This window comes from Lonchura striata, chromosome 2 (assembly GCF_050655825.1).
Source record: "Lonchura striata isolate lonStrDom1 chromosome 2, ASM5065582v1, whole genome shotgun sequence".
Classification (NCBI taxonomy): Eukaryota; Metazoa; Chordata; class Aves; order Passeriformes; family Estrildidae; genus Lonchura; species Lonchura striata.
This window is the reverse complement of record NC_140704.1, coordinates 124,424,938-124,452,761: the sequence shown is the minus strand read 5'-3', so window position 1 is coordinate 124,452,761 and position 27,824 is coordinate 124,424,938. Positions and strand designations below refer to the sequence as shown.

The following is a 27,824-nucleotide window of genomic DNA, read 5'->3' as shown; positions in this document are numbered from 1 at the left end:
AGTCATCAGGATGTGCTGCAGGACATGGTATGTGGCCACCTAAATCCGTAGTAGGTAGTGAGGATCCTGTTCCTGCCCAGAAATGATACAGATAATTTTCCTGTACCATCTGTTTCCTTTCTCATCAGGAAAAGTGAAACTAGAAGGACAGAGAGGTCATGGAGAAACTATCTGCTCTGTGTTTCATTACTTATTGGACTGTTTTAGTAAAGTACAGGGTGGGCTGCTGTTTGTTTTAGCTGGAGGTGAGGAATGGAGAAGAACAGTCAGCCTCTTGGAGCTGCCTCTCTCCACTATGTTTGAACATAGTTTTAGGATTATGTATATTGTACTATTTCATGAATTACTAATGCAATATGAATCATTACAATCTGCCAGTCAAGGCCTACTGAATGGAAATGTACTGTAACATGCCAAGATCTACTGGGAGACAATTTAATTTATGGCTTATTGACTAAGATTTGTTACCATTTTCTTTTGAGCTTTTAATACATGCTAAGTAAGGCTTTATCAAGACACTTGTTGTATAATAAGTGGTGTAGGAAATCTGAAAGCCTAGCATGCCGTGGCTAATGCAAAGCAATATACTAGAGCTACATGTTCTTGCTCTGTGCATTAATTCTTCTGTAATTAATATTTAATTGTTTAACCATTTATCTATTTTAACAGTTAATAAAATTCAGTTTGGAAGGCAATCCAGGAGGTCACTAATTCATCCTCCTGCTCAAAGCAAGATCATCCATTAAGCCAGACCAAGTGGCTCAGGGCTTTATCTAGTCCAATCTTGAAAAACCTTCAAGGTTTTAACCTCAGGGTGAAAAAGATTTTCCTATTATACACTCTAAAACTCTTGAGTTTCAACTTGTGCCCGCTGTTCTGAATCCCCCCACCAGGCATCAGTCAATGTTAAGAGCCTAGCTCTTTTTCTTCTTGATGACCTTCTTGCAGGTACTGGAAGGCAGCAATTAGGTTCTCCTTTACCTGCTAAACTTGGTAGATTTTGTGTGATTTATTCCATTGGCTAAGCCACATATTATTTTGAGAGATAAAGACCACATTTTAGCTTTTAAACAACACTCAACAGCTCTCTGCTGGCACATTTAGGTCCTCCAGATTTTTTTGCCCTCTCCTTTGTTTGTTAGGACCATGCCCTTCCCTGCTGTACCAGTGTTGGTCTGACATCAGTGAATAGTTGTGAGTGTTGTGCCCAGAGGTTCATTTTAGGAAGAACTGAAAGGTTGGGAGGGATATTTAGGTTGTGGATACTCAGAGCTCTGTGTTGCATGCATAAATTTTGAATCTCTCTTCACATGATAGGAGTAATCTGGTGTTTATATTAATTCCACAAGGTTCCCCCAAAGGTCAGGTCTTCTCTCTTCTACTGTTCCCAATTAATCTATTCAGGAGGACATAACTGCCTTGGCATCCTTTTTTGCTTTCTGCCCTTTTGATGGGATCTTTAACTTTAAAATGAAAGTCAGATGTAGAAAGCTACTGGGAACATGAGTATATCTTCAGAGAACTTCTGTTTTGCTGATCTTCATCAGATTATACCATTTGACTACTACTTAGTATTTCATAAAACTCGTAGGACATCTGCTCCTTGATTGTTGTCTGGTTTGCTGTGCATTTTTTTAGCACAGTTAATTTTCAACACGAGGTGTCTCAAAAATATTCATTCTATGAAAAGTGGTTCATCTGCTTTTATGAACATTTAATTTTTTTTTGCAAATGAATGAATCTCAGCCTTCTGCGGATGTATTTCAAAGTTGTCATCATCTGTCTTTGTTACTTTGCATTCAAGAATGTTTTGTTCCTCTGTCTGGATTAAGACTGGACTTCAGGGAGTGGGTGGGGACATTCCCATACGTGCTCAAAGGGAATTAAAGGGCGTGTCATGTATTTGTTTCAAAGAAAAATGCTAAAATAGACAAAACATAAGCATTTTAGGTATCAATCCTACTTTTTACATTTCCCATTTGAAAAAAGAGATCCTGTGTATGCCTAGAGAAAGAAGTGAAAATCTGGTACTTTCTAGCCAGTAGTTCAAGAATACAGAACTGACCTGTCCAGCTGTATTTACAAGTTTGCATTCAGCAGTTACAGCACACCAGAAATTACTTTGTGTAAGGTGTTGGAAAGACCAGATTCAAAGATTTTTTTTGGAGCCTTGCTTATCTCTCACAACCTTATGCTTGGCTCCAATGTGTCCTTATAGGGCTGCTGAGAACTTGTAGCTGGGTTGTGTGAAGCTGAGGCTTTCATAATGTTTTAATAAAATATATCCAACAGATCATTTCCAGTACAAACTGTTGGCAGGAAACATAGAGTTCGTTGAGATTCTTTGATAGTTTTTTGCTTGGTATCTAGATTTCTCCCCCACAAAATGTGTTATTTCTACTGTAAAGACTCAGTTTACAATGGTTAGGCGTAGACATAGACAGCTTTTCCTTTTGATTTCTGTCATTATGGAAATAAACAGCAATTCAGCATTTTGTTCTCATCCTTGGAAGACTTGTAGGAGATTTAGTACCACCTGATACTGTGGAAAGATGTACTAGATGGAGAGAGAGAAAAGCATGAGGAAGGAAAGGAGCAGATCTCTGTGTCCTTCTGAATATCAAAAGTTATGATCATTTGGATTTGGCAACAGCTACTGAATGAACAGGATCAATGTATGGATAGATTGACAATTTACTCTTTGACCAGATTACTTGAATTCTGTTTGATTCCATCCCTGCAGTGCTTTGGAAAGGGTTCATTTAGCAACATGTAAGCAATCCAAGTTCTACAGATTTTGACCAGTTTTACCAGAGAATCCCTCCCATGCTGCAAGAAGGAAAAATATTAGTGTTTTTTGTTTCTTCCTATTTTAAGTAGATTTTTTTTCTCCGGCATAACTGAAGTTTTGTTGTTCATTATGCCAGCTAGTATGTCTCATGGAGAACTGAGGTCATGGAAATCGGCTGGGGAAGGACTACACAGCAGAAGGAAGGAGTCCAGAAATGGCAGTAAAATTGTGGTTTTTCATTTGGCTATAAAGGCCTATTAAATTTATGTTTAACTGAACAAACTTACAAGATATGGATTGATACCCTGAGGGAAAAACCTCTGGGGTGATTCCTGTATTTCAGGTAATAATTGAAAGTGTAAATTCATGTGCTATTGCTTGGGTTTTTTTTATAAAAGCTAGGCTAAAATACTGATTCATGGGACTTGTGGAAATAATAAAATAAATACTTATTTGGAAAGTAATTCTCAGGTTAAATTTATATATTTTAAATAGGTCGTGCACAGTTTATCCCAATGTCATCATAAAAGAGATTCACTTCTTCTTGAAGTGATAATACTACAGCAAAATTATGTTCACAGAAGGAGATTTCAAAATAAATACCAGCTAAATAAATCAAAAAAGCCCCAAATGCACAATAACTTAGGTACAGATGCAGTTTTAGAAATGAGTTTTGGTTTGCCTTTAAAAGGGCCATAGCACATGTATTTCTTCCATTGCCTCCTCATTCCTGCGCTTTGAGGTTCAGTAATGCAGGCGTGCAATGAGCAGAGCTTCACAAGGCATCAACTGGTGCCAAGTACTGGCTCCTCACTAGGAGATGCTGATGTGTAGAATCAGGTTAGAAAACAAGCTGCTGATGCAGCTCAGTTGCAATATTTCCATACTGTACTGTGGTGATTTGACTGTTCTAGAGTACATGGTGCCACTGTTCTGCCACATGTAAATGTTAAATTTTGCAAGTGCTGGAGTATAGTGTGAAAACTCTGACTGCCAAAGTTTGGACTTTTAGGTGGCTGACAGGAATTTTCTTAAAGAAAAAAAGGCATTAAACAGACATTTTTCTTCTTAGGTGGATTCCCATCAAAATATCTCTATGTCACTTTCTTATTTGAGTATTTTTTCCCTTTTATGACTTACTGGAATTTTATCATACAAGCAGGGCAAGCAGGAGCAGATTTCTATGAATAGAAATCACAGATTGTAATTCACTATTGCAACATCATGTGTAGAAGTCTGCTGAGGTTTTAGGGTAAGAAAACTAGTTCCTGGAAGCAGGGAGAATGCACTTTGTAACTTAATAAGAAAAATAGAAGGTCCCACACTTAAAAAAACAAAATTCCTCTGCCCCGAATGTCTTAAATTTTGGATACTAGTCAGAATATTTCAGCATTGAATTTATGCTCCAGTAGGACATTGTGGAAATGCAATCTGAAAAAGGAAGTAAATTACCACTGCATTTGTCCTGTATTTTATATAAACCAGAGAAACTCTAAATTTTATAATGCCTTGTGTGTTTTAGCTTGGTTTAAGGAGGTCTCTTTTACTACAGATCTCCTTAGAGAAGATGGGAAGTAGATGGAGAACTTCATTAGTTCTTGAAGGACTATAATCATCTGAGATCTTACTTCCCAGCCATTTGAATTGAATAATCTGTAATAAAATGTACATAAATATTTGAGTAGATAACTGTGCCTGAATAAGTTTATTTATAGAAAAAAAATCTTAATTTCAGTACATTGTCTCTGAAACTTCTTTCATAGATACCAAGAATATCTAACATTCATGGAAATCAAGCTACTGAATTGTGGGCACCTTAGACAGAAAACGCAGCCAATTTCTCAAGACATGCATATTTTTGTTTGTTTCTTTGTAAAGAAATAGATGGAAGAGATTATCTTATAAATAACAAAAATCATTTTGGGATATTTTTTGTTAGCATCCTTTTGCAAATCCCCACTAGAATAAAAACCTTTTGTATTCCAGTTACTCCTTTTGTAAAAACCAAAGCATTAATCAGTAAGGCTATTAAACTGTACCAATCTAAATATAACAGTTGAGAAGGAAAGAGGCACTACATCTCTGTAATGAGTCATGAATGATTCATTTGTGTTAGTGTAAAATTAAACACCTACTTTTTATACAAAGTGAGGAATTGTTTGTGTTTTCAGTGCTGAAGGAGGTGCTAAACCAAACAACAGAGCAGCAGCAAGAAAGCCAAATGGCATTGTATTTGTTCTGCTTAAGAAGGGGGTGGTAAAAAACATGAGTAACAATACTGAAAGCACTGAGACATATTTTTATATGAGGTAACCAGTGAGTGTGGAAGTGTAAATCCCTCAGAGAACATGTGTGAGACAAAATGAAGTTTCTGCATTCTTCATGTGAGTCATTGAGAAGGTGAACAAAAACCAGACAGATACAGTGTATTTGGATTTTTTAATAAAGGTTCATATTCTCACAAGAAATAATTCAAGAAATATGTTACTGCTAAACTTCCATGTGGATTGAAAAGTGTCTGGGAGCATAAAAAACAAATAGAAATAGGAGATTGATATTCATCGTGCAAAACCTTCAGTATCTATAATTAAAGTACTTTGATTAAGGTACTTATTAATCAACTAAAAATAAGATGACTGGAGAGATGGCAAATTTAAGACAAGATAATTTAGGTGAAGATTAGGAAAGGCTGAAGAGCTTCTGTGGGACCTCATAACTGGCAAATATGAGGCCGACTATTTGGTGGGACAGTGTGAGCTGCTGTAGTCATACCTCCTAGAGACATTTGAACATCATTTTGTGTAGCTCATTGCCACTTCTACTCATAGCACAGCACAAAACAAAAATTAAAATTGTTTCATTGATACTAGAAAATGTTTTCTTTGTGTAAGTAATGGGTCTGTGTTACTGTTAGAAGAAAAATCACATTTAAGTTTCAGAAAATTTAGAAGGATTCTAACAAAGGTAAAACAGATAATAAATGCAGTAATAAAAATATTTTTTTAGGTATGTTACATAATCCTTATGCTTCAGAAGGCAAAATCATGGACAGCTGTATCCCTCTGTGTTTCTAAAAGAGTGATTGTTATCTTTCTGATAAAAATGTCTGGTACCATCAAACAAACTGCAAGCCTGCTGAGCTACAGCAGTCATTTTATTCAGGATCTACCAGTAAAAATTAAAGTTTCTAAATGAGAATGCTTGTGAGTGTATGGTCATTGAAAAGTGAAAATTCAGATTGCAAACTCATCCATTTAGCTTTTGGGTCTTTCACATTTATTGTGTGCAAGGTGACACTTCTGTCCTATCTGTAAAGATATAACCTTCAGTATTCATATTAATTCATAACTGATCACCTGCAAATGAGCTAACTACTTAGACTTGTATGGTTTTAGTATCCTACCCTAGCTAAGTGCTTCTGGAGACTTAAAGCTCAAAACTCAGCCCACTCAAAAAGCTTGTTAATGGGTCCCACGTGACACAGCTATCAATTTTTTAGTATCAGATATACATGCTGTATCCATTATAACTTTCACTTAGGGGCAGGCTTGCCCTAACTGTACAGAAGCTTGTAAGGCTTTGCTTTTATTTTTGGTCTGAAAGAAGGAAAAAAATTAACAATGCTAGATGAGAGTGAAACTGCATATTGCAAAAGGCAATGTTGCTGTGTGTCTGGCAGAGAAGGCCTGATGCACTGCAAAGGCTTGCAAGATTCTCTCTCTGTTTTTAACATTTCCCAGGTTGTTTAAATGTGCATTGTAAGCAATGATAAAATGACAAGTTATCATTGATCTGTCCTTTCCTCCATCTCAGAGGGATTCATTAAATAATGCATGTACCCATGTGAATTACCCTTCTTCACTATACTATCCCCAGACCATTAGCCAAATATAGCATCAGCAGCATCTTTCAACCCCTAAGAACCCTTTGGCTTTCATTTAATTAAATTATCCCATTATGAAAACTCTTATAATGAGATTAAATTTAATTATTTATTAGACACTTATTTGCACTAGGGAACCTATCAATTATGCATGGTTGTGCTAAACATTTTTCAATCCATCACCTTTTCTTTTCATGGAAGGTGCAATTTATTAAGTGCAACTGAAGTACTGTAACAGAAGAACTGTAGCAGAAATGTGCATGCCATATTAGTTCAATTAACTGTAAATGTAATAGGAAGACAGAAATATGAAAATTTATCCTCTCTCCTTTTGAAATAAAGAACATTGACAGTATTACATATTTTGCAATTATTTGTTACATCTCATTTTTACACCCTACCTAATAAAATTCACGTACAGTCATTTTAAATCATGATTTTGGTTGTATTTTGTGTGTTAATGGTTCCTAATTGCACAGAAAATTCAGATGTAAAGCACAATTAGAATAGTTTAAAGAAATGTTTGCAGCATGCTGTGACTTGTTGTTAAGTACATGCAATAATTTCTTAATTGTTTATAGAATGTTCTCGTAATATAAATTACACAGTCATAAAGATTCGATTTTAGGCAACCTGTTAAGTCATATAAAACATTGTCATATCTTCTTGATAAGCATTTGCATACGAAGGCAAAAACTGTAAGCTACCAATAATTTTTTCAAGCAGAATGGCATTTTCTAATGAATTTAAGAAGAAGATATAAATGTCAATACGGCGCTGAGCTTTTCTTTTATAAACCTTGTCAATATGTAATTAATTATTCAACTAGAGTTCTGTGTGGCTCGGGGCAGCATTTCAAAGAGCTTTCTTTTATAAATCGCAAAGTCATCATGGGATTGCTTTTAGTTCATTCTTCTTTTTTCCCATTTAGAAATTGTGTCTGTATAAATACTCATAGACACCTGTGAGGTGGCATATGCAGTGATAAAGTGAGGAGCAAGAGGCTTTTTAGTAGCAGTAGGCTTTAGCATATGCTTTTAATACATTGCAAAAGCCTGCCTTGCTTTAAAAGTGCTCATGTTTCATGTTCAGATTTGAATGGGGGTCAAACAGAAAGATTTATTTCCTTTTTTTCCTCACTTATGCATGTAAGAGGATGTTTGCTTCATTAACTTTGAAATTCACTGGCCAAAAAGACTGCATATTTTAGAGGATTTAAGTAAATGTGCCTCAAAGTTCACACAAATTACTATAGAGCATTTCAGTCCTCATCTTGAAGGAATGAGACATGATGCATCTGTTAATAAAAACAAAAGAGTATTGCTTGTATTTGGCAAAACAGTCGTATTTTGTACTTAAGACTTTATCAATGTCACCTGTTGTTATTATTTGGTACTTTCTTCCTGAAAGTCAGGATAGTTAATTAAATCTCAGTGTACCCTAGTGGGTTTGATAGAATGGCTTTATTCCTGTGAGGGAGATTATATTCATTAGGACAACTTTCCAGATGATATTCAGAACTTAAGTTTGCTTTTTGGTATGCTGCTTTTGCCAGCCGAGAATTTAGGTCATATTTTCCAGAATAACCACTCATCTCCCACTTGGATAGATACAGTCATGTGTAAGATTGGGATGTAGTTACACAGAAGTTGTTTCTTCTGTTAAAGTACCAAGATCTTATATGAAGCAAGTGATGGTACCATAACTGGTAATTTTTGGTTTCTGGCACTTCCACTGCAGAACCCAACCTCTGAATGAAGCTTAAAAATAGTGCCTTCAGGAAAACCTTTGCAACATTGCAGGACAATGAGATTGCCGTCTGCAAATCCTTGAATAGTGAAAGGGTGAGTTACATCTACATCTCCTCAGCCGACAAGCAGCATTTTAATATATTTTTCAGCAAGTTGCAGCAAAAATTTCGTTTTAACTTTGGCAAAGATTTCTGTATTTTGTATTCTGAAACCTTGTTGGTGCAGTTAGCTGTGGAACAGCCCATCTTTGTCTGTGTTGGGGGCTGGTAAATTGGCAGTGGTTATTTTCATTTTTCCCACTGTATAATCAATTGGCAGCTTTGAACTCTTCTTTGAAATCTCCTTCAAGGATCATGTACACTATACAGTACAATATGTTAGCAAATAATTTTAAATGCATACTTGAGACATGAAAATGAGATTAAAATAAAAATGAACATGAAAAGGCATGCATGAGATATGACATCTGTCAGCCACCTGCTTAAATTATAGCTATCCAGTCAGGCCAGATGTACTGGTAGGTGTATCCAATTTTTACACCTATATTGCATTAAAGTTTCAGTGTTTGCAAACTGACTGTGGTTGCAACTCTCCATATACTCCTCTCTTCCTTTTACATCTGATGATACATTTTTTTTTTAGGTAAAAAAAGTGAGCTTTCTAAGAGCTTCAAAGGCTGAAGCATTACACAAACCCTAAAAGAAGTTTATGTTGTGGAGCAGGGCTTTTCTGATACATCTTCTCAATACTTTGAATACAAGTTTCAACAGTTTTACTTCAGCAAAGACATGATCTATGAGGAAAAGTAGAATTTCAGTGATGAATTAATCATTGGTATGAAAACCTTGTAGACAAGCTTTTTATTTACATCTTGCTAAAGACTTAACTTTCTTCAAAATCCCTTATCTTTTGCATTTAATAAAGACCACAATTAATAGAACAATGCGTAGATATCAGTATCTTTAAAATCTCCTGATTTCAGCTGTGTTCAACTTTTGAGCTTTAACACTGATGGTGAAAACAATTTACATGGTCGAGTCTAATTGGTTATAATATTTGGCCACTTGTCTTTATAAATTAAGGACTGAATCAATTTAATATGGTTCTGAATTAAAATAATTTTAAAATATTTTTAAAAAATATGCTGAGTTTAGTACTAATATTACTTAGAGGTGTGAAATTTTCACCTTTGTTGTTTGTTTAGTGCTTTCCCCTTTCATTACTCTTTTACTAGAAACAGGTTTCTGAAGAGGAGTTAAGATAGTAGTAAAAATAATGTTGTATGAGGGAAATTATATTAAAAAGTAAAAACTTGTTAAAACCAAAGGGAAACATGGGTTTTCAGAAAATTGCACCATACAGTAATTTTTTTAGGACATTCTAAATGCAAAGACTTCTCAGCTTTTTTATTTTTACACCTTTTAAAATATTTTGATAGTTTAGGTGAAAAGATTCCTAAGTTGAGACTTGATTATTTCCAGAAAAAATCCTTTTCTACAGAGCATTGATAATTTTCCCAAATCAGATAACTCTAGCTGGAAATCATCTAGGCATCAGATCATTGAGAGTAAAAGACTCTTGCTTCACCTCTCCCTGATGCAAAGCTTTTTTCCCACCATTTTAGGCTCTGAAGTTGCCAACAGTCTTCCCTTTTGCTTTGAAACAAGCTGACAGCCTCAGGCATTCCAACAGGCTGTGTATCAAAGCCTTTGTCAAGTCCTACTTGGTGGAAAATCAGGTTATTCATGAGCTCATGCATGGTGTCCATTGTTGTTAGCTTGTAGTTCTTTTCCGGTGGTCTCATCCTTCCCTGCATTGCTATAGTGCCTTTGATTTTATTTTTTGGTATCCATCAAAGTAGACTGAAAGAACAGATGAAGAAAGATGCTCTTCATTGACATCACTCTTGCTGCTATGTGGTGAAGAGGAGAAAGTTAATCTGACCCACATATGAGAGAGGAGAGTCCAGCTGTTAACAGCACCAGGTCTGAGATTGAAAAAAAATTCAAACAATCTATAATATAAATAAGAAGTGACTTTTTGATTGCAGTCATAGCTGGTCCCTGAAAGGAAGCAATGCACAATTTTTGTCTGTAGTGTTGTTTTCCTTCCTTCAGCAGCTCAATAGGATGAACCTGATTTCTTGAGGTGCAGTTTTACTTTTGTGGGTAGGGACTGAAAGGCTTTTGTGTGACAAATGACAGATCTTACCCTCTGGGGAACTGTCTTTCTATGTAAAATGAAGTTGCCCTGTCAGCAAAATCAAAAACTTCATTAAAATAGATGAACAGAACTGTAAATGGAGATCAGGCATTTTCTTGTTATAACCTGGTTTCCTAAAGCAAAAAAGCTTTTGCAACCACATTCTTTGTATGTCTGTCTAGCTGCATGTCTCCTAACAATAACTTTTTAATATCTTGGGAAATCTCAATCCAGTCTGATGGAAAGCTAGCTAACCTCACACATGTCACACTCCTTTAAGCTTTAGGAAAACACAAAGATGGATTGTGGAGAATGTGTGGAAATGTCCTTGGCTGATGAGAGGCTAAAGACAAATGTACCTTTGGGTGGACATCTGTGAAACTGTAGGATAGGGCTGTTGTATACTGATGATGGTATGGTTGGAGGCATGCTGTCTCCAGTGTGGGCAAGCTGCCTTTTGGTTCTAAAGGTGCTGTTGATGACACCACCCCTATGTGTCTCTCTCCCCAAACTGGGATGTTGGTAAGAGGTACCTGGTTGGTCTGTGTCAGCCCCAAGTCATTGCACCCTCAGGACTTCCAAGCCAAAGAATTCACTTTTAAGCAACTTGTGTCCCAAAAGCCAGACCCTTCCCTCTCCAGAACTACACCAATCTCATCAGCAAACCTCTCCTTCTTCCCTGCCACTTGATTCTCTTCTCTTAAGCCACCCCATGATCTTCTCTTTGAGTTTCCCAACACGGAAGCTCCCAAGCCATTGCAGCTGTTCCACCACTGGATTACAGGCTGGTTCCAAGTGCTGCTTTGAGCCGGCTGCGCCGCCGCTGCTGCCCATGTTCATTCCTCTGCTCCATGGGCACTGGATCTCTTGAAGTTATCTGTGTCGGGAAAATGTCCTCCCTGCCCCCAGTCTGGTTTTCAGGAGATGTAAAAAAGCCAGCTAGAAGCAGCAACTGTGAAAATTGAAGCCTGTGAGCTATAAAACAGAGGGAATCTCTGGCAAGGCCCTGTAAGTAACTCTAAGCCTGTAATTCTCTCTACTCACAGCCTTGCTCTAAAATACCCTGGCTGACCTTCCTGGCACATTGTGGGGAAAGTTCAAATATAGTCAAATGCAAAAATCTTTCATTTATACTTGCTGTCATTAGCTTCTGGAATGTCAAAGCACAATTTCTCAGACTACTTGATGGGTTACAGGTTGATTATCTCTTATATTATCTCTTATTCTAGTTTTAGTGGTTCTTTTGATCCTATTTTTTTCTATTTTTTTTTTTTTTTGTAATTGTACTAATTATTTTAGACGTTTCCAGGATACTGATACTCTATGCATCTAAAGGGCATTTCAGAAAAATATTAATGGAAATATCCTTAGAGATGAGGATTAGGAGCAGCACAAGGAATAGAGTAACTCTCATTAGGCTGGAGACTTTCTTCTGGGTATAAAATGCTAATGGAGTATCCTGTAGTATCTGTATGGAAAGACTGTGTGTTCCTTCTGTATTTATAGACTGCAGAGTGGGAGATGCAGATGGTGCATACCCAGAATTAGATAGTTATTTTAGATGGTGGAAAGCAGGAGGGAAATTTTCAAATTAGAATGTGAGAACATAACCATGTGACTTATTCAAATTAATAGGACCGGCATAGTGTAGTCTCTGTGAAGCACTTTGAAAATTTTCCTTGCTGTTTCTATGCAATCAGAATAATATGCAGACAATGAAGCAAAACCAATGTAAATACAAAATGTTCACGTAATTTTGCATGTTTTTAATTACTAACATAAACTCCACTTTTCTCCAGAAATAAAAAATACATATGAATGAAGTAGCTAAATACAAAAGAAAACTGCTTCAGCAATTATTTAGAATGGAATATTTTTTTTTTGCTTTACTTTCTAATGAAGTCACTGAACTTGCTCGTACGTTTAAAAAATATATTTAAAATCATTACTCCCATTTTTGTACAAAACCCCCCAAAATACAGATTATTGCATCACTCTAGAGGAGATGTTTATGTCAATCACATCACAGGTATCAAACAACTTTCTGGTAATGTATCCAGAGTCTTAATTTGATCTCAATATTGGGTTAAATGAATTCTTTGTATTCTGAAGACTGTATCTGCACTGCAGGATGATATGAGAAAGGTGTGGGAAGTAAAAGGAAAGGCTCTGCATTTGCTGCAGAACCCATCCGCTGTGTCCTGTGTCCAGTTACTGCTGGCTTAGTAAAAGACACATGGTGCTTATCATTAATTAAGTCATGAATGGTGTTAATTTTATTATCCACTGGGCTTTCATTCAACATCATAAATCCAAAGCAAAGCTTCTGATTGTCAGTTCAGCTCAGGGAAAGAATGAAAGATGAAGTGATTATGTCTGAAAACAAATATCATATGGTGTCTCCATCCCCTCCAAAACTCGAGAGTCACAGAGTTAATTTCAGCTGTTAATAAATTGCTGTACCACCTTGGCCTTCCCAGGACAGATGCAGCAGATCAAAAAATGACAACACCTGTAAAATGAGCAGAATTCTGAATCAATATAGCCCTTAAAAAAACCTGGCACGAAAAGTAGGTATTCTGCAGCTTTCCGTGTCTACCAAGTGCTTTTCATATTTTGAAGTCTTGTCAAACCAAGCAGCAATCTTCTGCCAGGTAATTCCGTCACCAATTAGTCTGTCATGGGCTTTGTCAGTTCGTCTTAACTTCTCTGCCCTATAGACTGAATGCTGGATGCAAAAGATCAGAGAAAAGAAATGTTTTGCTTTCTCTCTGTATAACACAAGCTTGAACCCAAAGATCCTCAACTGCTGAAGTTGTGAAGCAACAAAATTCCTTCCAAGACCCCAAACTCAAAAAAGAAACAATCACATCTCCAGCTGGACCAAGAGTCTCACACCCTTCCTAGCATGATGCAGTGTAGGAATGGTTAGAGGGGTGAGGAGGAATATATAACAATTTGATCAGTATGTGAGAGAGTGATCCCCTACATGTCACAAACAAAATAGAAACACCTTCTTGATCCTATAGTATATCTAAGAGAATAAATTCCCCTGGCAAATACATGTGGGTATTCCCCCAGAGAAGGAAGTTTTAACAGGCTCATGTAAAGAAGGACAAACTTTGTAAATTGAGTAATGAAACAGTAAATTGTGAGAGCTGGAAAATTATGCAAGGTGAACGTGGGCATCATCAGCTGTTGCTGGCAGCTCATGAACAAATCAAGAGCAAAACCTTGAGCCACCCAGCTTGTGGTGCCACAGGAGTGTCCTCACTGCCAGTATGATTCAGAGTATCAGTGATTCCTACTTCAGGGGTTCAGATCAAGAGAGATGAGAGAGTGAACACAGAAATTATCTAATAAATACATGCACTCCTTTCTCTTACCTGCAGAGTCAAGAGGAGGTAAGTAAGCATCTGACACGCCATGGGGCAGTCATCCCTGTGTGGTAGAACAAATTTCCTTGGAAGGCATTTGTAACAAGCTTAGGGGCGAGACACCGGCGTGTTGGACAATGCATTGACTTCTGTGATGAATGTTTTCTGAAAAGTAATTTCCGGAGCTAGCAAGGAATTATGTAAATGGAGAAATAATCAGATAAGGTGATCAAGAGTGAAGAAATGAAACAGTCTTTCAGGGTTCAGTTATGAAAAGATGATTGGAATGCATTTAGCAGTATTCAGCTAATGAAGTTAGAGTTGTAATTGCAGGCAGGTGAGGAAACCAAACAAATTTTAAATGATAAATCAGAATTTATGTTTTTTAGACTTCGAGGAAGTCAGGAGTTCAATTATTTTTCATTTTTTTGATTTCTATTTTCTGAATCCATTTGCACACTTTGGAAGTATATTACATGGGATTTTCAAATAATGGAGCTAATCCAAGATCAAGTGATGAAAATTTGCTGGATTTACTTCTTTCAGTAGAACCAACCCTACAGACATGTTAATTTGGATAGCATGGCATTTGATATTAGGCACAGCATAATGCTGTGGCTTATTAGTTATTAGTTCTTCTCAGGTGGAAGGAAAGAAACACATTGTCAAATGCTAAAGGGGATATTAACTGTCACTTCCCTGAGCACAGGACATCTATGTGGAAATCTTATGAAGTCTGGTTATCGCTATTTTTATTACATATTAGGTTATCACATTTCCACTGATGTCTGCCCATGTACTTTCATGTTTATTGACTGTTAGATGACATCACTGCTTTCTGATTGCACATACTTTGCATTACTACTAGTTCTCAGCTATTTGATGGAAGATTTATTGGTATTATCCATGAATCTTTCTAGCAAGAGAAAAGCTACACGTCCTTAAAAAGTGCTAAATTTGGAAATTTGGCAGGTATCCCTAAGCTGTGTAGTACAGTTTTATTAAACCAGAGAATCTTATGTCTTGCAAAGCTCAGTGTCTCAAACCAATCTCTTAAATCTCTGTGATTCATTGGGTTTTTATTCATAGTCATGAGTTTCTAAACCGAATGTAAACAGAAGTCTTCAAACCTCTTTTCCAGGCTCTCTAAAATCCACTTCTCTTACTAAATTAATAGGAAACATTTTTATTGCATATTAACTTACAGCTATTTTCTCACAGCCATTCATTTCAAGTAATTTTATTTTATTTTACCCATTCAAATTTTGAGAAACTGGTGTCTTCAGTGCATCCAAACATGATGAGATAACTAGACCAGTTTGCAGCAACATGGACTGTGAGGATAGGCTCCAGCCAACAGTACATAGCCCTCTTGAGGTCAGAAGGGCAACAGATGGGTACCACAGTCTACCTTTGGACTGGACTGCAGGGCAGTGGCCTGGGCTGAAACAGACCCCGACAGTGGTTTACAGTAACCTTGTAATGTAGGACCTGCTCAAATGCATTTCATACTGCACATTCATCAGATTGTAAAAAAATTTTAGGCAACCCTACATTACATTGATGTGAAAAAATAGTTGACCTAAAAGTTGCTGCTTTAATACACATGCTGGATAACTATATACTATTATTTACTTACTTACCAGAAAAACTAGAGGCAAATCCTGTAATTCATCAGCTAGCAGAGAAAGATTTGTATAAGCCTCCTGCTATGCTTGGTATACCACATTTGCCTGAGACTAATTACCGTGATGCTGATTCTGTTTTAATTCAAGCTTTAGAGATGTATACACAACATTTTATAGTATTTTGGAGGTGAAGATACTAAGAATGTTTTATCATTAAAAAAAACCCAAAAAACAACAACAACAAATAAAGAGTATTTTATGAGAAAGGAGATTGGAGAAGAAAAATGCACTTTAGGGCTATCATTGAGGCTTTGTGCCAGCTTTTTTGGGGTTTCTCAGAAGAATAAGAGCCAGCTGAGGGGCAGCCACTCTCCATCCCTTGGATTTCCCATTTTCAACTGTTCCTGAGACCACCACACAGTTCCTGAGACTATTTCTGAATTCAAAACTATTCTAGATACAGATTAAGGTTCAGGAGGGGGAGCCTTCATTCTAGAAGCTTGAGGGGTGGTAAACACTTCATCAGTGGCTGCAGGGGCTGGGGATGTCTTAGTGTATGGCCAAAGCCCAGTGGGGCTTGGTGGAGCAGGAGGTGTCCTCAGCCAGGGCAATGAAGCCCATGTGTCCTGGGCACCATAAGTCATCACATGCAGCATACAGTCTCCAGAAGTTTAATTTTAGTTTTTTTTCAATAACCAGTCATCTGTTGGAGTACATTGGTGGAATATATTTCAAACTAATGCATTTTCAGGCTACTAAAGCTACTGAATTTTCCAAGATGTCTCTAATTTAGGCTTTTGTGCTTTCCAAAAGAGCTGTTAAAAATCAGCCTGGTTACAAAAAAATACCCTGCTTGTAATGACATTGGCCTAGATTCACTGAAGACACTCAACACATTCCTTATACTAATAGCAGACAGATTGCAATTCTTTAAAAGGTAAATGATAAGAGTTAAAACCAGGTTGCTCTACTTTGCTTCAAGTTCTTCATGCAGTTGCCTGCTGTTGTGTGTAGCTGTGTGTCCTGTTCTCCTTACGATATTGCATTCTTCCAGTACCACTGCAAGAAAAGCATTCTGCCTCTGCCCAGTGTGCAGCACCCATGCTGTGTCTCTCAGCTCATAAACTGCCATCCAGTGCAAGATGCATTTTCATTTGTCTGGGTCTAGTTTAGCAGCACTGTTTAATGGAGGAGGTTGTGCATGGAGATTCCTGCATTGTGCAAGGCAAGGCATCCCTAAACATGCATTTTCAGAACTTCCTCAGGTGAATAGCTTGTGTGGATATGAATGCTTCACTCTTTTGGGCATGCTGATGTGGTACAAGACAGAGGGGCAAGGTATAGGATTTAGTTTTTTTAGATGCTGGAATCACAATTTTTCTTGTTCTTAATTCTTGTGAAACTCACTTGAATTTTTTTTTAACCCGTTTCCCTCTTAATTAGTGACAGGTTTGCAGGGACAAAATTTCTGACTGTTGTCTGTGACTTTTTTTTCCCCCTTTGAGCCCAGGTTTGAAAGGGATCTGTCATCTTGTGTTTGTGGGCTTAAAGTATAATTATGAATAATTGGTTTAAGAATTAAGTATTTCCTGAGAAAGGTGTATTTTAAAGCAGGATATATATGTAGAAAATCTGTATAATGCCATAAATGTTTAAAAAAAAAAAATCCTTATTAGTAGCCTGGAAGTATCCAAGCAGTAAAAAGAGTTTAAGCTTTGTTTACATTTTGGCTGTAAGAGGTGCCTCTCTTTAAGTATTTAGATAAACAAACCAAAGCTGCTGTTTTCATTAGCATGTAACACAGAGCCAGTTTCCTTACCTGAGAGAGCATTAAACTAAAATTCAGTGGCAGAAAGCAATTTGATCTCTTGCAAATATAAATCTTGATAAACCTTACACTATGGAAAAAAACCCCAACAAACCAACCTTCAAATTTTGTACCTATTGACATTGCTTAATAAAAACATCTCGAGTGCTGGTGCTTCTGGGTGTGTTTCCAATAGCAATGTGATTGCAAGGCTCCGTGGATAAAGTTACCAATCCTTTGAATTCTGACCTTCAGTCTAAAACAGCTTTAGAGGTTATTCTTTTTCCTTTTTGTGAGATTGCAGAGAAAAAGTTAATGCTGCTGGAAGGAAGTGGGGGAGGGAGCTGGGCTTGGAGATGAGAACTGGGTCTTTGAAGCCATCTGAGAAGTTTTCCTCTGGCCTTGATTTGTAACAACAAATATTGGCAGTCTGAGTCAGTAATTATGCAAACTTTCAAAATAGAGCCAAATGCTCAATTTTGAAACTTGTGTGAATACAATTAGTATTGAGACCGAATTGATTCTAAGGGAAACTGTACTGTTGGGTTCAACAAAGTCTGGATTCTTGGGGCAGCTGTAGCCACCAAAACCTGAGAATATCTTAAGTCCATCATCTGTGTCTGCAGAGAGGTGACACCTCAAAATTGGGTCCCCTGCATTGACTGGAAGTGTCTCTCCCCTGAGGATGAGAGCTTGGATGATCACCTTTGACTAAATCCTTAATTTTAGGTGATTACATATAGGTGGGAATGTAGCTTCTGATGAACAAATGATGCTCCAGATATAATTACTGTAAAGTTTAGAATAATGTATTGTGTTAAATTACCTAAAAACAGTTTCTAGGAAAAAACATCATTGCAAGTATAAAATAAATCACAGGATTATTTTAACTTATACTTCCACTTTGTCCTTTTCTTTACAAGGCCCACAGTGGGGAATATTTAAAATATTTTAGAGGACATTCAGATCACCAAAAGAAAACTTGTGTGACTGAATGTTTCAAAGTTAAGGATGTACATATTTACTGCATTCAGCTAATGCAAGGTTTGTAATTTGAATGTGTATTTATGTGTCACTTATATTAATCATAAATACAGGTTTGTCTTAATAATTTGTCAAAGTGAGCCTGGGTTGCTGTTCTTTCAATATTCTTTCTAATTTGAAATGCTTTAATCAATAATTATTTTCTCTATATAATATTTTTAGGTTTTTTTGTGCAACCTTATATGTAAGTAGCTGAAAAATTATGTAATAATTGGCACAAATAACTAAAATACAGTAATGATCCACTGCTCCATCTACTGTTGAACAGTGACATGAATAACACTCCAGAAAAAAAAAATACAAAATGCATTTAGGAAATAATAACAAAATAGAATTTACAACAAAAAAACCTATTGTTTCTGTGGTTAGAGAACAAACATCTTTTTCTAGCAGACTAAAGTATTCTGAGTATGACTTTCAGAGTTGAAAAACAAAGAGGAACTTTTAATCTTTTTCACTTTATAAGAGGTGCTGAGAAAACTGGTTCTGGTCATGTTAGTGATAAAAAGTTGGAAAAAAGACAGTCTAGTATTACTGAGCTGACTCATGTCATACAGTGCACTGTATTTGTATCACTGGCAAAAATGTAAGTTATTGCTGTGAAAAAAAATGTGCAATGGTTTCTGAGTTCTGCCTTTATTCTTGTAGCACTAAATGAAAGATGAGGAAGGCCTAAGCAGTCATGGGAGGATGAACTATGGAAAAATGGTATGTGTGTGAAATGGTGTGTTTTATAATCTTTACAGAACAACAGGAGTTGATTATTTTGTCAGCTCACTGGTAATCTCTCATTTGCAGTGTGCTCTTCCTGCAACCCAGTCTTCCAAGGAACTACTGATTATAGCTTCTGTCACCCCTTAGAATGTAAGCAAGCTGCTTCTCATCATCAGCGGTGATTTGACTTGTTCAATTTTATAAGCAAATTATTATTCACATATCACAGTGAAGGATGATTATTTTCAAATTTTAGGTAGTTATGTTTCCATGCTGAGCTGGAGTAAAAGCCTGAATGTCAATTAGAAAAATTAGCTGTTTCTTAAGGAAGCTCACAGCTTGCAATTTACTCCCTTCATTTCACCCCCTATCTTGTCAACTGATAATTCTTCAAATAACTTTCTTTAGACACATATTTGTTGTCTTCAGCAGGACTTCTTTTATAAATAGCTACATGTTTATGTATCTTTTGAGCAGAGGTTTTTGTGCAGCGAATAAAAGTAGCACTCCACTGATTCTTAGGCACTGCAGACAGTATTAAAGGTCCCCCTGTAAAACTCTTTAACTTTACTGGAAAATAGAAGGTAATTTTCTATAGTTCAAATTGATAGCTGAGACATTGCTAAAATGAAGACTGTTGTAGCTGCAAAAGGTACATTACTTTTAAACCTGGAGTAGATCTCAGATCTCTGCCCTCAGGATGTCACAGACCTGGTGTCTTGTCTTCAAGGAAAAGCCATCACTTTTGTGGGTAGAACATCTACTTCAGATGATCTGGAGACAAAAGCTTTTCAGTATTTTTGTGTGCCAATCATTGCCTTCATGAGATTTCTAGAAGAGACAAGTAATGTAGAGTGTTAAAAAAATACCCAAATCAAAATGATAGTATTAGATACATTTAAAATTTAAGTTCACCTAGGAAACCTTTCCTTCACCCTGCCAAACTACTTTTTTATTTTGCATTTAGAGTACTGATTATATATATAATTTACACTACTGGTCATTGTAAATATATATATACACACACACACACACACACTATTTTTTCTCACTTTAACATAATGCTTTTAAGAGGCAAGAAATCTGCTGAAAAAACAAGCATACTTTCACTTTGAAGAGTGAAAAATTGAGATACACTAAGGTATTGGCTTTCAAACTAGACTTTGAACTCTTTCTGTGGGCAGTCTCTGCATCTTTTTTGTCATAGCTGACTACTACTTCAGAATCATATGTAAGTTATGCATTCATTCAAAACATTAAAGCAGCATCTACTTAAGATTAATAAATATTACTATTTCCTATTTTTAATTATACTAAATGGTTCTGTAATTTGTACTGAAGTGATGGATTGAAAACAACTACAATTGCATGCAAACTAGAAAAACTAGCAAACTGGGACCAGCAGTTCATACGTGGTTTGGCTAAGGACAAACACAGCACATACCTTTTCTTATAACACATTGTACACAGACCTTAGTTCAATATGAATTTTATCCAATATATCTTGAAAGAATATAATTAAATTGTTCTTCTTAGGCACACTGTTTTTGGACATAGCACTTTAAATGGTTGATTTCTGCCTCTTTTTCCTGTTTCTATTTACCAAGGTCTTTCTGCTTTCGCTCACGTGAGTAGCATGAGACAATATGGGCTCCTGTCAAATGCTGCAAACTTCTGTTCCAGCCAGGGATGTCTCTAGGCAACAGCTGCTATGTGTAAGATAAAACTTGTATGGGAGGCATAGGAGGGAGGCATATTGCTGCTTCAGAGGGCTCTGACGTTGCACTGCAGTTGTTATGGGACGAGCCAGGTGGTGGCTCTCAGGAGCAATGGGATACATCTTTTGCTTTAGTGAAGTGTGGTCTTCCTAGGCCTATTTCTGATATTAAATATTTCAGTAGTATTTCCTACTTGGAGACAAACATATGAACATCCCCCTGTTCCATATCCATCTTATATCTAATTTTTCTTAATTACCAGAACATCTGTAATCGTGGCACCTAAGCGCCCGGTAAATGTTGTGTTCAAGATGGACCCATTTTACTTGTGCTAAAACAAGTGTGTGACACTGCATATGAAGTTAAAACTATATTGCATGAGTAATGGTTGTAATAATATACCCAGTAGCTTGTTGTGCATTTGATGTTATGTAATAGGCCCAGTCCTTTACTTCTTAGGACTCTTAAGATGCCAGCTGCATTAATGGGAATGCAGAATCAGGACGAATTTATGGCATGACGAAAACATATACAAATCCCACTGAAATCTCTGTTCCAAGCCCAGTGCTAGTGCAATTATGGTTTGAAAATGATGTTGGGTGCCAGTGACCAACAACCCACCCTGCACTGATTTGGTATGTAGTTACTGGGAAGAACAAACCCCAAAAGATAAGTAAATAAACCTCTTTTAAGTAGGTTTCAAATTCGTGCAGTACTCAGCTGTCATAATTAGATTACCTATTGAAATAAAAAGAACTGCACTCACTTAAACCAAATGAGGATCTGGTCCATGGTATCAGCTGTAGGATAAGTTCATAGGTTAGACCCTATCATGGGATAATGATATACACTGATCTGAAGTCCAATCTTCAGACATCAGATAAAGAACTTTAAGGCACTTTTTAATGGCTGTATAAACACAGAGGACCCTACTTTATCTCATATCCCCCATCTAGATCATTTATATGTCTTCAGGTCCCATACTGCCTACATGCCATACTACAGAAGAGATTAAAAATTCAAAGCTGATTATTTTCTTGTAATGCATCGTCAACACTCTTTTTCTAATCATCTTATCCTCTGTGTAATTTATCCCATGTTTATTCTCACATCATCAAGCTCTGTACATGTGTGTGGGGATCTGTCTTACTTTAATTAAATACAAAGACTGGGCACACTTCTGAAGTTATTATTTAGATATAACTCCAAGTAGGGACTATAAACTAAACAACAATAAACCTGTTTTAAAATTTAATCATATATTTGTGCCATTTGGTTTTGGTTTTTCTTTTCAATAATGGAATGAAATAGATTTATTCTAAAATTTACATGCATCATTGAAGTCAGTCTTCTTTTTAAATAACTTTTTATTTTCATACCATCATTTAAATATCACTATTTTTGAGAAAGGGTTTAGAGTTACATTTTCCAGTGTTAGATTGTACCTCACATCAACAATATGATATTATTTGATTTATTCTAGAAAAAAATGAACTTCTGCTTGTTAAAGTGTGTGCCTGATATTATACTTTTAATAGATATAGCTCCTACAGTCAGTGAAGCAAGATGTATCTTTATATCAGACTGGGTAGGACTTTGTAAAAAATGATCTTATTAGCACTGGTAAAGAATTCAGTAGTAAGCGTTTTCCAGAAGATCGTGTCTGTTCCAAAAAAGCACATAGTTCAGAATGATTGCATAGCCTTGTGCTTCAGGGTTTCAATGACTGTTACCTGACAAAACTGCGTAGCTCCATAATAAGTAACTTGTATTTCTTTCACAGTTTAATATAGAGCACGATAAATAGTTTTCTTGGCGTGAGATGTGGTTTGTGACTCTGAAGAAGTGATGGGATTGTGTTTGTGCTGGCTACGCAGACGGGCCCAATCGAAAGCTGCTTATTTTGACCTGGGTTCCCATATATGGTGTGTGACTGTCCCGAGTTCCCTTTTCTCCGCTAAACAAAATGAAATCCTAGGTGCATTTTCAGCTCGAGGTTGACTTGTAGCTTTGCAAACTGATCTGCTTTCCTGAAGTATTCCCAATGTACTTGCTACGAAATAATGTCTCACTTACTGGGATGTAGTAGCCAGAAGATATTTCTCCTCTAGAAGTATTGCTTTCACATTCACAGATTAGTTAATTGAAGGTAAGGATATATTAGCAGTGAATAAGCACAGGTTTTTATAAAGAGAAAAAAAGTTCTGTTTCAATCTGTTTATACAGTATAAAGTTGGGGGGTTTGTTGATTTTTGGTTTTGTTTTGGTTTTTTAAAATTTAGTACTTTAGACCTGGCGTGGTTAAGACTTCTTTTTTGGTATTACAAATCGTTATGCTGTTTTCCTCATCATATTTGGATTATGCGCACTGAAAAACTGTAGAAAAATTAGTGCTACATGAAGTGAAAGATACTGTCTGCATAGTGGAAATACTCTGGAGAGTGCTGGTCAAATTTAGTTACTATGTATGTTATAATGTTTTTTAACATAATGTATGTATTTTTGAAAGAGTTTTTTTTCCTTTTTAAATTATGAGCAACTAAAAGTTCTGTAATAGAAAAGCCTTATAAACCCATTTCAGTTTAATGGCTTACTAATTAAATTACTTAATTACCTATTGATTGGTAAAAGCTAAGGTTACTTAATGCACAAATTTAACTCTATGTAACCATCTCGCCCTTCTTTGGAAACATTTATACGGTCTGTGGAAACAGCCTTTATACAGTTTCAAATTTTAAAACTTTAGTAAGTGATTAGTAATAATTAAAATACGAATTTAACTATATTTACAATTGTTTTTAGGCATGCATATATTTAATGGTTTAAGTAGTTTAAACCATTTTTAAAGTTCCAGATATTTTATTTAATAAATACCCTTAAATTGGAGGAGGCTAGCTAAATAGTTTTAGCAGACCCTTTCTTTACAAGGTTGCAAGAATCTCAGATATTTGAGAACAAATCTGTTACATATCCAATCAAAACGGCATGTCCAGACGTGCACGCTGGTTGTATGCTTAAGAGCCTCTATGAGTATCCCTATTTAGCCTCTCTCATTGATATAATGTTGGTGTAATTCCAGTTATTCTATTAGGACGGCTTTAGTTTAAACCCAGTTTAAAAGAGGGAATGCATCTATGGACAATTCGACTTTCTAAATGAGGAGGAACCCGAGGGATTTTCAGGAGTTTTTCTGGGGTGAGGCTGAGGAAGGTGCAAGGAAGGGGGGCCCTGTCGGCCGGGCAGGGGGCGGAGGGGGCGGCCGGGGGCCAGGGCCGCGCAGTTTCCGCGGCGGAGCGCGGCAGCCCCGGCCGCGTTTCGCCCGTGCAGGAGGGCTGACTTCAGACCGCGCAAGCCTCATTGCAGTTGTCGCTTTTAAACCAATAAGGTTGGGACAAGAGAATAGCTGCGGTTTGCATTACAAAAACAAAAACAAAACCCAAAGGGGAAAAGAAAAAAAAAAAAAAAAGAAGAAGGAAAAAAAAAAAAAAAAAAGGCGAAGGGGAGTGAGAAGGAGAGCGGGCGCGGGAGCGGCGGCGTGCCCCCAGGCAGTGCCTGGGCAGACGCACACGGCTGAGCAAACAGACGGCGGGGCTGCCGGCAGCCTCCCTTGGCCGCGCTTTGTCTGCCCGGCCCGGCCCGGCGCGGCCCGGCCCCGGGGCGCTCCTGCCCCGCCGCGCCATGGGAGGCGCGGCCGCCGCGCTCTGACCGCGGAGCTGCGCCGGCACCGTGAGTACGGACGGGGCTCTGACAGCGGCCGCGGGGCGGGCGGACCGGGAGGGCAGCCCCGGGAACGGGGACCGCCGCCGCTGCCGAGGGGCGCGGGGTCCCGGGAGCGCGGAGCGGCAGCGGCGCTTTCCGCGCGTTCTGCCGCTCCGGAGGAGAGCGGCGCTCAATTATAAATCGCCGGGTGCAGCAGTTAATTTTGGCCGTGGTTCAGGCTGGGGTTTGTAGGCTTCCCACAAAACAGATGTTGGGAGGTTCTGTTTATTGTGATCAGCCAGGTTTGGGGATTCTCCTGTTTGATTTCCTCGAGTGCTAATGGTTCGGCAGATAGGAGTAGCGTGATGGGGAGATGTTAAATGGGGGGTGGAAATAGGCACGTACGGTACGAAACCAGCAGACCTTGTTGAAAGAGACATGAGAGCGTGAGAAAAATAATAAAAAAAATAAACTGGGAGGAAGAGTGCCTGACAGAGATTTTGACAGTGCTTTCTGAAGCAGGAAATCCTTTTGCTTAATATGTTTAAATTTTCCAAACACCAAGGAAAACATGCAGATCCCCACAGGAGAACTTTTCAAGATGACAGAATAAACATCTACACAATTCAAATATTTGACTTTTATTGACATTTTAGGTGGCTTATTCAGAACGGTGATCTTAGAACAAGGAAGTTAAAGACCTTCTGAAGTCTCCTTAAATTTACATCTTCCTTTTGAGCAACCAAGACCCACCAAACATTCTCTTGGTGTTTCAAACACCAAGAGGAAGAACTGCTCTTTACTGTGCAAGATTGATTTTGGAAAAATAAAGGTGTTAGTGCACATAAAAATGCTTCTTTGAAGGTGGTTGAGGTTTGGTGTGGTTTTTTCTTTCTTCTGTAAGCAAACATTCAAAACCGAGGTAAGCGGAAGAGATAAAAGCTTTCCGGGGAAAAAAAGATGATAATATGTTTCATGTAGTTTGTTTAAATTTAAAAATGAGCACCGGGGGAAATTTGGAATAAGAAGTGGAAATGTAGTGTAGTGTATCATTTGAAGTTTTTAACATTAGCTACCATGTATAAAAATTATTTTATTTTCCAACCCATACTGAGATGGTTCACAAAGCATCTGCCAGAACACAGACTACTGTTTTGAGGTGTCAGATGGTACTTATATGGATACACATTGGTAAAAGTACGTATATGTGTGTGTAAATACGTTACAGAATTTTAGGTATATAAACACCTACGCATACAGCGTTTTCATTTTGCTCACAAATCTATGACATGCAGTTTTTAGCCAAGCACCTCGCTGCTGTCAGAGTTTTCCCAAGGCCTGGAAGGGTCTGGAAATGAGCAGCCATCTCCTCTCAGCATTTCTGTGGAGTGACAGGCAGCTTGAGTCATGCTTCACCTTAGGAAAAAAAAAAGAATGAGTAATAATTTTGTTTGAATTGCAATAAGTATGAAATATTTCTCAGGAGCTAAAAACATCTTGGAAAATCAGAAAGACATTCTTGAATAGCTGGTCATAATAAAAGCATTGTCACATTGTAGTATTTCTTTCTTAAGGGGAAGAAAGTGTTGGGATTTCAAAATGTTTCATTCATGAGTGCATGAAATGAGCACACAGGACATCACTTTAGAAGAATTTAAACTGGCAATTAAAAATTTAATAGCTGCAATTACTTGCTTTTGCTTTAATAAGTAAAATTTGTCTTTGATGGGAATATCTAGTGAAAAATCCCAACCTCTTCCCTTGGAGCCCAGCAATATATGATTATTGGAAGAGTGAAAGTATTCCCAGGTTTCCTGGGCTGCCAGCAAGGTGCCTTTCTGCAGCCAATTCGCATTTTAGTTTTTTACCATTTTGGCTGTTGAAGCCATTATGTCGGTAGATACTGACTGCGTCGTTCTTCTAGGAAGGTAAAGAGTGCTGTTGGGAAAAAGGTCCCTTTCCCTCCCTCTCTCCCTCCACCCCTTCCTAAAAATGACAGATTTTTTTTTTTTTTTCCCCTAAGAAGGAACACCCTCGTTTGAAAACTGCCATTGTCTTTGAAATTTGCTTCTTTAAAGTAGAACTGTATTTTAAGAGAAAACGTGTGTCCTGACTATAGTTTTCTGGGTTAAATTCTTATTTTCACTTTGAAAATTTCTTTTCAGCTGGAAAAATGTTTTAAATTATAGCCATTAAAAAAAATTACTCCTAGCAAGCAAAAATACTGTGGAAAACCTGTAATTTAGACAAGTACCTACATTTTATTTGCTCTGTGCTGCTGAAATTTAGAATCTCTTCCCATTTACAGTTTACTTTTCACAGAACATTATTAACTTTTTGGCTTCATACATGATCTTCTGTCAGATGCTTTTGATTTGTAATTTAGCAAAGTATAATAAACAGTGCAAAAGTCATGAATTTTCCTCTGCATCCTGAGCTCTGTGGTAGGGAAAATGTGATAAAATGTGTACCTTAAGTCTTGTTTGATGATCTCTCAAAGCAAGTTTGCCTTCTGGAAATAATTTCTGGGGTTGAAGAGCATGGTATTAACAGATTTAATGTGGCTATTCAATGGATTGGTGGAGTACTATGTGAGGTTTAACAAAATGAGAGAGACAAATTGAACATCAACAAAACCTACATCTGTGAAGAATTATAAATTTAATTAGAAAAAAGGGCAAACTTAAAAGACCTCATTAACTAATCAGAATTTGATGTTACTGATTTAAGATTCTTAAATGGATGAATTTTAAGTAGCTTTGCTATCATTGTCCTTTTTTTCTCACCATGTACTGAATAGTACCCAATCTGCAGTCTGTATTAAGGAGAAAGATGTGAATGTTGCTGACAAAAATCAAATTATACAGAGTAATGTTTTTGAAGTCTTAAGAAGAACATGTATGCCATTTAGCCTATAAGGCATTTTTAGTTTAAGCAGAACACTGAGTATAAAGGGGGTGTGACAGCTCTTTTTTTTTTTTTTTTTTTTTTTTAATGTGACCCATTTCTGTCTGGATAAGGCCAGGCATTTTAGTTTTGCCCCCTACTTTTTATTTGATATGTGAGTTATGTTGCCAAACTGCAATTATCCAGAAACCTGTTGACAAAATGGAAATATATGAGAGAAAGGAAAAGCACACACCACCCAGAAATGTTTTTATTCTATGAATTAACTGGTCGTCATAAGTGTGGTTCCTTACTACGTTGTAA

At 37.1% G+C, this 27,824-nt stretch overlaps 1 protein-coding gene across 37 annotated transcripts in view; it reads left to right on the top strand.

The window, feature by feature from the left end:
• The window catches only part of EYA1 (EYA transcriptional coactivator and phosphatase 1), a 152,980-nt gene that overhangs the window by 43,476 nt on the left and 81,680 nt on the right, over positions 1 to 27,824 (top strand). For 7 of the 37 annotated variants that reach the window (XM_085572229.1, XM_085572228.1, XM_085572221.1 and 4 more), the window contains exon 2: positions 8,415 to 8,518. The exons of 6 other annotated variants lie outside the window; for them this stretch is intronic. In XM_085572229.1, the coding sequence (XP_085428355.1) occupies positions 8,429 to 8,518 (90 nt within the window). In that variant the 5' untranslated portion in view covers positions 8,415 to 8,428. Of the gene's footprint in view, positions 1 to 8,414; positions 8,519 to 19,131; positions 19,192 to 22,732; positions 23,065 to 23,970; positions 24,111 to 24,183; positions 24,301 to 24,420; positions 24,646 to 25,517; positions 25,537 to 27,824 lie in introns of those variants that run through there. 24 more of the 37 variants (XM_085572241.1, XM_085572222.1, XM_085572250.1 and 21 more) reach the window with 20 other exon arrangements.